Source organism: Lasioglossum baleicum, chromosome 12 (assembly GCF_051020765.1).
Source record: "Lasioglossum baleicum chromosome 12, iyLasBale1, whole genome shotgun sequence".
Taxonomy (NCBI): Eukaryota; Metazoa; Arthropoda; class Insecta; order Hymenoptera; family Halictidae; genus Lasioglossum; species Lasioglossum baleicum.
This window is the reverse complement of record NC_134940.1, coordinates 9,946,310-9,960,055: the sequence shown is the minus strand read 5'-3', so window position 1 is coordinate 9,960,055 and position 13,746 is coordinate 9,946,310. Positions and strand designations below refer to the sequence as shown.

Below are 13,746 nucleotides of genomic sequence, written 5' to 3'. Positions count from 1 at the left end.
TACGCTAACGATCCAGCACCGCCCCGCTAATTATCAGGCGAATAATCACCGGTTACATTAGCCGGGTCTCTGAAATAGTCCGCAGCGGACAATCCTCGGTCGTAAATCCCGCAATCGCATAAACGCGAGAGGCCACAGTCCCCGGTAATAATTCTCGCGCTCGATTCTCACGCGAAAGAACGCGCGGAATGAATCCGGTCTTGGGCGGGATTTTCGCAACGGAAATCTGCGAACCGGCAAGGATCGAGGCTCGTCGGAGTCAACGTTTCGACGAGTTGACTAGCAAAGAGTTCCGATAATTGTCGATCGCGATTCATCGGTGCCGCTATCGGCAATCGTGTTGTCAACGATCAAGGCCGTCCTGAGTAGTGACTGTCGACGGAAGGCTGCATTCGTACGTGCTCCAGCAGGGAGATAAAGCGGATAGGGTGACACATCGTTGCGGAGTGCATCCAACTGCTACGTGGATACTGCTACATACTGCGATACAGGGAAACTTTAAACCGGATCGTTCTCTCTTTCTCGCTTTGTCCAGCAGAGAACTGGACAGGGAACACCGGTGGCCTGGCTAGACGTTCGCCACGGACTTAACACGTTGCCTACTGGCGGCTATTTCACCAGTAGTGGCTAGCATGTGACTGTCGATTTTATTTTATAAAATTTCATAAAGACACAATTCAAATTGATAAAGATTTAGTCACTGAATTAGCATCGCCTCGCTAATGCATGTTATAAATTAATTCCAAAAGGGATTTGAGAGCCTTAAGTTTTTAAATGGTTAAATATCATTGGATTTTGGAAGGTGTCCAACAGTCAGTCAGTTAGTTATGCTAACCAATAGTGTCTAGCATGACTGTCGATTTTATTTTATAAAATTTCATAAACACATACTTAAAATGGATAAAGATTTAGTCACTGAATTAGCTAATGCATGTTATAAATTAATTCCAAAAGGGATTTGGAAGCCTTAAATTTGTAAAATGGTTGAATATCATTGGATTTTTTAAGGGGTCCGGCAGTCAACGTGTTCACAAGGGTTACTGTTGGAGGGAGCAGGGCAACAAGGCTCGATTTCGACGGGGCACTTCGAGAAAAGCGGTCGAGAGGCCAACCTCAGGCTTCCCCGACTTTTCCACGGTATTTTCTTCGTCTTTCTTTCTTCCTCCACGTGTGTCGGTACCGTTTGCCTAACCGAGGCTCATGGTAAAACATCTGTGGCTCCCGGGGCTAGACCACCGTCCATGTTATTTGGACGCTTGCCGGAAGCGCCGGGGTCAAGTGCTCTCTGTCTTCGTTCTAACGCGAACGCATTAAAGATACATTATCTGTCGTGCTTTCGACCCCTATTCGCTATCCCTGGAACCATTTTCGCTTGTATTCAATCCGTGTTTTGCTCGTAATTCTCATAGTTTGAACGAATCTGCAAAGTTATGGGGCGATTAGGGGAAAATTTAGAGGACCGGAGCGGACGCTGTAATGGCCCCGGGGCAAGTAACTATTTAATGAGTATATGGGCTTTTGGAAATTTTATGCATTGTGGCCTGGAATTGGGCACAGTACATTATAGAAGCCTCATAAGTATTGACGAGTCGTGTGTTGTAAATTAAACTGGGGCAAATTGAAAAATGTTATGTCTCAACTGCCACAAACATGAGCAGGGTAGAAGTTGATTTCTTCTGTTATAACAAGGACTTTTTGTTCGAAGAAAGCACAGGGATCAACAACATGAGTCATAGCGAAGCGTGTCCCTATAATTCAAGAGACATTCAACTACGATAGCAATACTCACAGCGATTGTCTGCAAAACGACAGCAACAATGGGAAGGCAATAAATACCGAGAAAAACGCTACAGTGTCCGAAACACTTGCTCTAAATATTTCAAATATGAAATGTGAACTATGTAATTGCTTCTTTCCCACTATCAAACCATTTATTTACTATGTCGTGACGAGCAGGATGAAATATCGTTATATATCTTTTAAAATATTATTTCTCACAGTTGAGTCACCAATCGTTGAGCATTTTTGGCATTTTTAATCAGAATTTTTTTAGGGGAGTTTCGCAATGCTCGAGGATTTAGTGACGGGAAAACACGGGATATTGAAAGGACGGGTAGCCTTTCACGATCAGAGGGCCCGTTGATCCGACGATTCTGGAAAGGTCCGTTTCTGTTTTACAGAACAAGCCTGCCCTTTCGGGGCGAGAGGATCTGGTTTTTGTCTAGAACCGTTCCACGAAGTACCCCGTCGCTGTAACCGGGCTCGAAGCTCGACAGACCTAATGGCATTGCGCCTCTTCAGCACCCGAACCCTCTTCGGCGGTCCTCTTCTTGCAAGGAATCCGCTAAAACCAGCCCATGCTCCTTCGCGACGACGCTGCGGCTGCTCGGTGGCGCCCACCGGAGCGTTTCGCGACAATTCGCTGGGAAAACACCATTCAGTATCACGATAACCTCCGACAAACCTAATTGGAGTCGTACCGAACGGAGATGGGCAAAACTGTCAGCAACATCTCGAAACAGATTCTTATTCGTCGATGTAATCGATATTCGTTTCATGAGTTTGATGGTACGTCTACAAAACACGTATTGCCTCGTAAACACGACAATGAATTTCTCTAGATTCTACGCGATTTACGATGCTCACAATGTGAACGCCTTTATGACCCCAATAATTGTGAAACAGAACATAAAATCAGTCGACTGATGAACGATGGTATTGTTGAAACGTCCCGAATCGTGCACTGCTCAGAAAATGCTAGTAACGTCTCGGTACATTGAATAGAAATGTTTATCGTGCCAGAAGATTTTGATGAAAGCAGCACCCCGCAAAATTTGGCTCGTGCCGGCCATTTTGCCGGGACAGAATCGTAAATCCCTTATGTCTCTGGCCGGCAGCGCACAGTCAACAGGTTCATCGTTATCAGAACAGTGTATTTGCCCATCTCCGGATCAATGCGAGGGAGCAACGGTATTTAACGATGGATCCAAGGTCCTAGCGATTCTCCGGACAATCTGCTGTGAAATCTTCTGGCGTTCGCGTAACGCGATACGCTATCATTTTCGCAGCGGTGTCTTCTCGTACGCATTCGAATCCGTTCTCACGGGGGTGATTCGTCGAATGGGCCGAGGTGTTCTCGAAACAGTCCCGAACAGTCCCGAAGACCGCGTCTAAACGGTTTCGGTCGGTGGTCTTTGTGCAAGAGAAAAATGCGAAGAAACGAGTCGACGAAGCCATTCACCGCGCAAAGGTTTCCGGAAAGAGGAAAATTTCCGTGGAAAATATACAAACAGCGGTTAGGGATGGGTGAAACGCGGCCCCGGCATGATACCTGCGCAGGTAAGCAGGACTGCAGAAACGGAAACACGAGATCCCCCTGTTCCCCCTGGCGCACAATGTGAGAACAAGTGTCTAATGGCTTTCCTGGGCGAGCCGCGATTATGTAAGCCACGGATCTCGGAACGAATCATTCTCGACGAGCGTGCCGTGACAACGACTGTGCTGGAAAAAATCGCGGACTGTTATTTTCTCGATTAGAGGTCGATCTGACCTCGTGACCGTCCGCTAATGCACGGGGCTGCCTGTTTCAATCGTTGCGAATCTTTTTTTTCCCCGAGGGCCAAATGCAGCGGAAATTTTTAATTGCGGCAGCGATTACCAGACTACCAATTGTATTCGTACAAATTTTCCGGGAATTATTTTTGAAATAGATGAAGCAGAATTGATTTCGACGTAGGAATCGTTATTCTAGATTCGACGATATTTGTTTGCGTATGTTTTCATGTAAATGTTTCCTCAGTTTACGAATCTACGAGTATTTGGAATTTGTACAGATCAGCAGCGATTACTACGACATTTTACTCCGAACGGTCAGCTAATGAATGCAATTAGTGGACTTTTGGTGATGTTACTCTGTTTGTCTGACTCATTCGGTATGAACGGTTACGTCGAACTGGGTGAATAATCTCCTGCAGCCACTGCATATTTTCTGACAGGATTATCGAGTTCAAACAACGCTAACGAACGTACGAATCTGTGCGACAAACATTTGTGCATGTCTGGCTCGAGTTCGTAAACGTACTCTTCCGCGCTATTACTAAATTCAGCAAAGTCTGATTTGGTCGTTAGGGTATTTCTTATCAACGTTGGAATGTGGCCAACCTGACACAATGCTCGTAATAATTCAATTTTGAAAATTCGGGGAAGTCTTCTACGCCCCCAGCTCGACCTCCGGTGGCACGCCAGCCACTAACTAAGATAGGACAACCAGACGTTCCAATTTCTCGGGACGTCAAGAAGTCGATTTCCATTTTCATCTGCTCAGTCACAACTTGCGTCCGGAGTTTAAATTGAATGCATCAGGTAATTCTACGAGGGAACGAGACTCTAACCGAGAAAATCCTGGGTAAAACGTCGAGGAAGGTGTCGAAATCAAACGGAACCTGGAGGTTCGAAGTCCTGGCGAGCAGAAAGTTCGACGCGAGGCTTTTAGAGTACCGTTGCCTGCCCATTCATGCTCGTTAGCCGAGTGCCTGGCAAATACTTGGTGCACGTACGATTAAATACCTGTACCTTGCGCAGGCTGGCAGGCGTGTCAGGTCGGTGTACGTCCGGAGGAATGCACATTTGATCGATCAACGAGTCAGCAAACGTTTTAAGTTTCGCGGGGACGCGACAATCTACCATCAGTCGACTGTGTGCCCCGCCTAACAGTCAAGGTTCCAAGATTTTGCGCCGCGACGCTTCCTAGGGGAACGACCTGACGTTCCTCGCAAACATCCCGCTAAACCATTCTTATCTATATTCTGGGCTTTTTCTTTCTCTAGAGAAGCAAGTCTAGGAAGTGCAATCCTACTCTATACACTCTTAATTATACAAGAACACTCTTACTTCTCAGCTTCCCCTCCTTCCGAAGAAGCAAATCTACTCTCAGAAGCGACCAGTCGTGCTCTATATTCTCACAACAATCCTACTCCAATTCGCTAGCTGGTCATCTCAACTTTATAATTCTCATCAAGTTCTCTTAGCTTCCTCTATCTCCAAAGAAGCCTACTCTCCGAACTGACCAGTCATCCTCCGTACTCGTATAGCGAACCTACTCCAATTTCACGACCTACTCATCAAAACTCTGAATTTTCCTCGAGATCTCTTCGTCGCCAGGTTCCTCTCCCTCTCTATTTCGGAAGTGGCAAGCCTGAAGCGACCAGGGCCGGAATTCTCGGGCGATCGCGCGTTCCCCGAATCGATTTCCATACAAAGAACAACCCCGGATTAGCGAGCAACAAAACCGGAAGAGAGCGACGCGACGCGTTGCGGACCGGGCTCGTAGCGTCGTCAACGGTTGGGACCTACCAGTGGAGCGTTTTGAGGATTCTCATGGCGTGGCTTCTCTCAACAATTCGTCCTTCGTTCAAACCTCATGGACGGACCCTCTCTCGCGTGCAGCGCGGCCGACCAGCGAACGGTCGAGGAATCTCAATCGGCCGGCTATCTCGAGACACCTTCCATCATACCCTCAGACTCTTCTTCTCCTCTTCTCTCCGAGTTCTTCGTAGTCCTCCTCTCTCTTCTCATCCGTCGCCCTTTCCTCTCCCGCAGAAACCCCTCTCCTCAAATCCACCGAATCCTCCTTCTTCGTCGACGTTCTTCCAGAATTCCACAAGCTGTTCCACAAGATGTTCTTCCGGCTCCCTCGACGCACTATCACGTTTTATTCAAGGATTCGTACACCAACACACCAATCGACACGTATAAATCTCTACGATACAGGTGTATTCGAAGAGTAACCGATCACATGGCAAACACCGTGAATCACTCCGCGGTAAGATAGCACTGTTGGGGGTAAACCGTCGATCAGGACCGGAACTAGTTCGGGCCTGGTGTATAGTTCCTCGGGCCCGACGTGGAGCTCGCGAACGAAAGAGAGACGCGGTGAGGCGCGCTGGCGCGCAGCACTAAGAAACGCAGACTCGCTGGCAAAGCGAAGGTGTATGCACCTTTTGAAGGCTGCATGCGGCACACACCAGAAGAAGGAGAAGAAGGAGGAGGAGGAGTAGAACGAAGGAGGAGGAAGAAGAAGAGGAACGCGCGCCAGCCAGCCAGCCAGCAAGCGCGTTCTCGCTATATCGCGTGGAGAACGCTCGTACCGGTTTTGGCCCGCCGCCGGACAGGTATTCCCGACTCCGTTAACCGCCTTAATTGCGCCCGGCTCATATCACCCGAGGGGGGAAACCGCTTTTCGCCACCCTATCTTCGCCAGCCACCCTTCAACGAAGCCTATCGGCGAACACTATCACCAGACACACTGCGTAATCGCTCTCTAACGGAGTATCTCGACGATGCCACGAGTTTCGCGTGAATCTCTAGATCCTCCGAGTCCGGATTCAACGGGGACGCGCAGTTTGAATTCGCGGGGAACGGTTAGGTTCACCGACACCGCGGGTTTCACTTTCAAGGTCGCCACCGGTGTCCACGGTATTCGGCTCTGTGCGTGGATCGTGTCGCGGGTAGATCGAGGAACGCACGAGGATCGCTGGCATCCCTCCAGCTTCGAACTGACGTGAGTTTGTTGGCTTCGGTTCGAGGCGAGCCGGTGTCCCCTTCTCTACCTCTCTTCGTCGCTCTCCAGCGACTCTGTCCTCTTCCAGCTCGTTCCTTTCCCTCCGCATACCTTGCCCCTTCCATCCGGACACAAGTCCTCCTCCACCTTTCAGCTGCGCGTTCCTTCCTAACCTCCCCTCTACCGAGCTCTCTGTGCCCCTCCAACGCTGCGGCGACGACTCGCCGGCGACGTCCCTGTTCTCTTACCTTTGCTACCTCTACCTCTACCTCTTTTTCTGTCTCGCTCTTTCTCTCCCTCCATATGCTGCTCTCTCTCTCTCTCTCTCTCTCCCTCTTTCTCACCTGTTCGCTCTTTACACAGAGAGTCCTCTCTCGGTGCGCACACACCTCTTTCCATCCGATTCCTCCAGCCTCGCCGGTCTCACCGTCTTCTTCTTCTTCTACTTCTTCTGTTGCTGCTGCTGCTGCTTCTGGTTCCTCGTCTCTTTCCCGTGCAGATGCGTCGCCTTCTTTGTTCGTCGCGAGAGATTCCGGCCGGCTTTTGTTTTTCAACGACCACCTTTTCACTACGAGGAAAGACCGACTCCGGGGAACCCGGTTTCGAGCACCCTCCGACACACGAAATCGCCGATGACGGCTTGGAAAACCAGTAGCCGCTGCGAGGAGGTCTTGTTTGGCAGTTTTGCCCAGTCCCCCCTTAGCGTCGCGTGCGCCGGAGATGGTCGAGAGACGATGGCGTGTGCTGCACGGTGTCGCTTGGGTTAGATTGTATTGATGGTAGCGATTGAAAGGGTACCACTATTTGCACCAATTTGGGGACGCCGTGGAGTAGGGAAAGCTATTTTGTATTCGTCGATAATTTATCAAATATTCCTCGTTTCACAATTCTCGAAGTGGTGACATTAATTACTCTATACACACGACAGAAAGGAGTGTAAGAATTATTCCCCCGTAGAGGAGCATCATTTGGGAACCACTGTAGAATAATGATCTGTTTCTACAGACTCGAGCATTACGGTTTTGTTGGAGATTTCCTGCTCTCTCGACTGGCAATAGTTAAATTTAAAATGTAATAACAGACCAGATGTTATTTATTGGTTTTACCAAGATTCTCATTTCCTACGTTTGACGTATACTGCTCGTAAAGTAGAATGCCGTGTTTGCCTAATACGGGAGAGCATATTACATTTATGTATATCGAATATACTCTTTCGGAGAGAAGAAACTGTAGACCGACGAGCCTGACACGTTCCAGGAAATGAAATCAATGATTCATACATCATGTTATTTCATTTCCAGTCCGCACTGGCCGCTACGGAAGCCCTCACGCCACAATTTCTGTTGCCAAATCGATTAACTTCGCTCTGTAGAAAAGCTAAAAAAAATCTAGCCATTTCTCATCCGTATTAACATTTAGAATCCTTCGAATCGTGCAGAATCTACATTCTCACGCCGAAAGTACTACTGCTGAATTTTCTGTGGTTGTAACTCGGCGGTCAACGCGTTAACGCCGATCAAACCGCGAAGATAAATAAAAGATAAGTTTCATAACATGTCAGGAATGTCTCCGTCATAATCGGAAGCTCGCATTCACCAGGATCCTTTTTACCATACACTCTATTTCTTTCCGGAGTTCCCTTTTTCCTGGCAATCCTGCTTGTTATCAGTTTTTGCCTCCTCTCAACGTTTCAAACGAGCCTCTCTCGTTCGTCGACTCGCGGATGGCTTTCTCTTCTCTCTCGTTCTCTCCGCCGACAGTCTAGCTTCTCTCTTTCTCTCTCTCTCTCTCTCTGTGTCTCTCTTTCTTGTTCAGAGAGTGTCGTCGCTCCTGCGTTCCGGGGATCACGTAGCCAGGCATTGAAGTCTCTCGGCCACGCACGGCCTGCAGGAACGCGCCCGAGAGAAGCTGATTCCGCCTCGCCTCAACGTTTCGCTCTCTTCTCTCCCTTCTCCCTCTTCTTTCGTCTCTCAGCTGATTCCCCGCGTTTCCACAGAGATTCCTACTCGTCCTTTTCCTACCGACGAACGGGGATCGACGTGGAACGCGATCGAGCCTTGAGGTTAGATCGAAAACAGCTCCTAGCTGTACTTTGCCTTTCTGTGGCTGTGCAGTTACTCTGCTTTTCTTCCTGCTTTATTTCACTGCATTCACGTGGCCAACAGTCCATTTAAATCATTTATTGCACTCTCTGTTTCAATGGGAACGCCGAATACATAGTTAATCGTTGCTCGATTATTTAATATTCGAGATGTTCGTGTACAAACTAATTCATGGCCGTCACTCAGTGACTTTCCTTTACATCCGAATATTCGTAGGTATTTATAGAATTTTTATAGAATTGTTTAGAGAGTGAAGTAAGTACACAAACATATCGACGAAGATGAAATGCTCATCTTTGTAACGAATTAATTTGTGCACCTAATTAAAACAGCTAATGACGTTCACATTTACCGAAGTTTGCCTCAAATCTTCATCGCGAAGTTCTCACACGATGTCATACCTAGATGCTAACAAGAGACTGCACTACAAGAGGAAACAACAAAACCACGAACAAAATGAAATCGATGAAATCGATATTTGTAGAATTTTTATAGAATTGTTTAGGGAATGAAGTAAGTACACGAACATATATATATATATGATCACCTAATAAAAACAGCTAATGATGTTCACATTTACCGAAGGTTGTCTCAAATCTTCATCGCAAAGTTCTCACACGATATCATACCTAGATGCTAACAAGAGACTGCACTACAAGAGGAAACAACAAAACCACGAACAAAATGAAATCGATGAAATCCATATTTGTAGAATTTTTATAGAATTGTTTAGGGAATGAAGTAAGTACACGAACATATATATATGATCACCTAATAAAAACAGCTAATGATGTTCACATTTACCGAAGGTTGTCTCAAATCTTCATCGCGAAGTTCTCACACGATATCATACCTAGATGCTAACAAGAGACTGCACTACAAGAGGAAACAACAAAACCACGAACAAAATGAAATTGATGAAATCGCAAACTGACGAGAAATCGCTCAGAGATTTTCCTTAGATTTCCGTCGATCGTATAAGGTCTTCGCGCGTCGGACGTTAGAAAACATGGAAAGGAGGCTCTCTCGTTTTCGGTATCGATCTAGTTTTTCAGCAGCCAGCAGCTTTCTATCATTCTATCAGAGACCGGTCCGAGGCGTGTCCGCGCCGACAGCCCGAGCGGAAACCGCGTTAAGCGAGGCGGAAGAGGAAAGAAGTCAAGTTTTCCCGGAACGTCGCAGTCCTCGAGGGTCTAATATCGCGACCTACTGTCCTACTCTTTAAACGAGGATCGACTGCTCCGGATCGTCGTTTCTCCTCTCTATCATTCAACATTGTCGATCCCGAGCGGAACGCATAACGTACGCACCGTACCCGTAAACCTCCCGGAAATTGCACGCGACTTACGGGAAAATTGCAGCAGGTGTCTCGCTTGAACCACTTCGGACGACCATCTTTGTCTTTTGCTCGTTGACAGTCACTCGAAAAAATTTCGACCCGGTAATAAAATGTTCAAGTCGCTCTTCCGGTCGGAATACCAGCCGGAAGTGGACGTAACTGCAGTCTTGTGTGTACGAACGCGTGAAACTCGGTGAAATTGGGTCTCGGAGTTTGAATTTATTCGGTATTTACTTCGTTCGCAGACTTCTGGACTTCTGGAACGTAGATTATTTCGTAAAATATCGTTGACCAAGTGCGAAAATATGACTTCGTAATAAAATACGACTCATTTTATACATTAATCGAAGAGGAAACAGTGTTTTTCCTTCTTTTATAAAATATTGTAGAAAGGGTAGGAGCTCGTTTTAACATCTGAATTTATTTACATGGTCTTTTGAAAAAAGGAAATAGTTGGACGTAGACATTTTTATTAATTTTATTACGAATTCATCGATATACGGACGTTCGTCGGAATTTATAAAACACGAGGTTTAAAAAACTTTATTGTACGGGACGTGCGCGTTCGACACAGTGATTTACGAATCGGAGGAACACGCGATACGCTCGCAGAAAACGAGGAAGTGGTCTTCGGACACGATTTTAATTGCGCTCGTGCCGCGATTATGCAACGTTCGCGACGATCTTTCGTCGTTCATGTAATGCGCGTGTTATCGAGCGAACACGTTGATTTTCGCGTTCCTCTCCTGTCGTTTCGCGGATTTTCGACGATCCCGGGTCTCGCCGGCCGCGGCGAAATTTCCCTCGGCGCCGAGTGTATTCGACCGCGACATTACGAAACGACCGCAGAACAATAATGAAAAGAGGGACGGGGGGAAGAAAAGCGAGACTGAATTCGGCTGCGGACGAAACGCCGGTAATTATTTGCGGGAATTAATGCGAAATTTCTGGCCGATCGACACCGTCGTCACGCCTCGGGAAGTCGATGGCTCACGATTAAAACCGAGCACGGCCGCACGCGTTGAAAACTATGTGAACCGTTTGACCAATTTTTTTCGTTCCGTTTTCTCTGTCGAGGATGGTTTTTTTAACTGTTCAGCGAATTTTGACGCAGGAAATAATTAAATGATTCGTGTAGATTTTCAGAGGTTTTCCTTGGTAAAGATTCATTGTTAATCCATTAATTGTTTAGAAGTCAAAATGGAAAGAATTATTCCGCAGGTTTTTACCTCCATTTTTGTGAACCGTTCGGAAACGCGAATGGCGAAGATAATGGTGTTGCTGATTGAAAACGTTAAGCTATGAATTTTTATATAAGATCACGATTTTTCCAGTTTACTTGGAAATCAGACAGAATGTGGTAGAAACTTATTCCGGCCGATGAAAATAGAGCGGAAACCTCATTAACGTTCGTTAACGTAGACGTTTTCTTGCGTTTTGCGAATGCGCAAATGCGATAAATGCGCGGCGAGTCCATGAATTACGACGGAAGGCGGCGCAAAATTATTCGCGAGATTAAATCGCGGATTAGTCGAAGACATTATTATCTTAGAAAACGAAATATTCAGCTTTTCCTTTCCATCCTATTCCTCGTTTCATCTACTGAATAATTCATGAGCAATCGCAACTTGTAAAATGGAAAGGACGAGGGTAACCCATTCTTTTTTCTCTCTCTCTCTCCTCTATCGTATTTCTGTATTTTTATTTTATGATATCATGTATGAGCTGTGTAATACGCGGCAGAAAATTTCAAAGATAATTAACGAAGTCCCTGTCACGTTCGCGAACACTTCCGAGAGCAGATGATCCCGTTCGGAAACCAGTGGTCGTGCGATTCGGTGAACTTTCTCATTATTCTCCGTGTGTACTTATGAAAGATCGATACTTTTAATCTATCTTTCACCAACCGACCCTCACACCCTCTCTCTCTCCCTCTCCGGGAAAGCAAACTAAATTAATTACAGTTTACAGCGTTTGCCGACGTGTTCTGCACTGGATTCACCGTTCCTTTCCATTAAAAAATGCAATCTCGTGTTTTTCACTTATCTCGATTGTCGTTTGACATTCTACTTCTGCTTTTGACCTCATATTTACTTTACAGGGCAATTACAGTCAAACCTGTTTTTGTGCGGCCTCTTTTTACGCGATTTGTTTTGTGCGATTTTTTTTTGTTTTTTTTTTTTTATTCGGTATATGAATATCAAGATTCTGTTCGCCATATGTAAGTACGCCGCGAGGTTAGGTCAATCTCAACGGTGTTGGCATCACTTATTTTCTATCAGTGTGTATGTACCACGGACCTAAGGACTTATATTAAGAATTATTAAGAACTATTACTTAATAGTTAATATCATTTAATATTATCTGGTCGGTGGTTGAAGCTAGTTCTGATCCATGCCATAGATTTAATGACAGTAAAATGGGTTCTGTTTCTCAACTCTAATATCTTCAAGTGACGATAGCGATTTCGAAACAGTTCGTCACAAGAATATGCGCGTTTTGAACTACGACGAGTAGTATTGAATTATGTACATTTTGAAAATTTCTCTATGCTGAAAATGAGAAATTAAAATTTTTTTAAATGTTTCCATGTGTAATTTAATTTTTATTATTTGGAAAGCACATTCTCGCTATTTCGTCTAGCTTTGACATATTTTCTAAGTGAGAGTTTTTATGCGCTCCCTCTCCACCGCATAAAAAAAATTTCTTTAATACGTTGTGAAAGATTATTTGTTATAGCTATTTATGAAGTTTGTGAATATTTTTTTTGTGCGGTTTCTTTTCTGCGGTACCTAGCTACCGCACAAAAACAGGTTTGACTGTATTCTATTCGACATTGTTCGAAGAACTACAGAAAATTTATACGTTGTACTTATATGTATAGTTACTGTACGTGGGAACGCGGGCTTTAAAATTTCATTACTAAAAACACTTAAACGATTAAAATATTTTAGCTTACAAAAATGATAAGGCTCTATTTATTTATTTTTTGTGTAATTATTGTTACAATATGTGCTTGGATAAAGAAATTTAGCGAATCAATTTCCATGTACGCTACTTCATGATTTCGATCATTGTAAAATGAGAAATATAAAACCGGTCTTATTTAATCTTATCACTTAACTCAAAATTTCTCAGAACACAGAGCTATTACGAAAAACGTTCGCAAGCAGGAAGCATCATGAAGAACCATGAAGAAGGGCTGTTTCCAAGGCCAACAAAAGAAAGTACCCTGTCCAGCGGAAACGTCGAGGGTTCCCCGATGAAAACAGGAAGTGTCGTAGGGTAAAACGACTGTCGCGGAACTAATAGAAACGGTCCGCGCGACAAATCGCCGGCCCCCAACAGAGAGATCCTCGAATTTTCGTGTCGCGACGACACGTGTACCCGAGCACCATGAGGACCATCGGGCGCGCCCTGGAGAGGAGAGATCCAGCATGGTATTTTATGGAGAACCGCTCGGAGAGAACAATGCCTCTCCCTCTGCGTCCCACGAAGAAGTCTCGAGAGAAACCAGATTCGCGGCGCGGAAATTGCCGAGCAAAAGTCTCCGAAGGGCCACGGAATTCTGCCTTATTTTCTCGTTCTCGAGTGGGCCCCGGGCCCCGGACAGGACGCGACTGTCTGTCGCCACTGGTCGCCACGCTTGGCCCGAATCAGTATTAAATCCTGAGACCCATCATGCGGCAGTTTTATGCATGTTTCATGCAATGACGTTTTATGCCCTCTTTTGAAGGCGATAATTT

General features: G+C 45.7%; 1 protein-coding gene across 5 annotated transcripts in view; it reads right to left on the bottom strand.

The window, feature by feature from the left end:
• The window catches only part of LOC143214257 (uncharacterized), a 92,354-nt gene that overhangs the window by 22,704 nt on the left and 55,904 nt on the right, over positions 1 to 13,746 (bottom strand). The window contains exons 1-2 of one of the 5 annotated variants that reach the window (XM_076435038.1): positions 5,353 to 6,649; positions 2,279 to 2,422 (exon numbers count right to left, since the gene is read on the bottom strand). The exons of 3 other annotated variants lie outside the window; for them this stretch is intronic. In XM_076435038.1, the coding sequence (XP_076291153.1) occupies positions 2,279 to 2,422; positions 5,353 to 5,378 (170 nt within the window). In that variant the 5' untranslated portion in view covers positions 5,379 to 6,649. Of the gene's footprint in view, positions 1 to 2,278; positions 2,423 to 5,352; positions 6,650 to 13,746 lie in introns of those variants that run through there. One more of the 5 variants, XM_076435039.1, reaches the window with a different exon arrangement.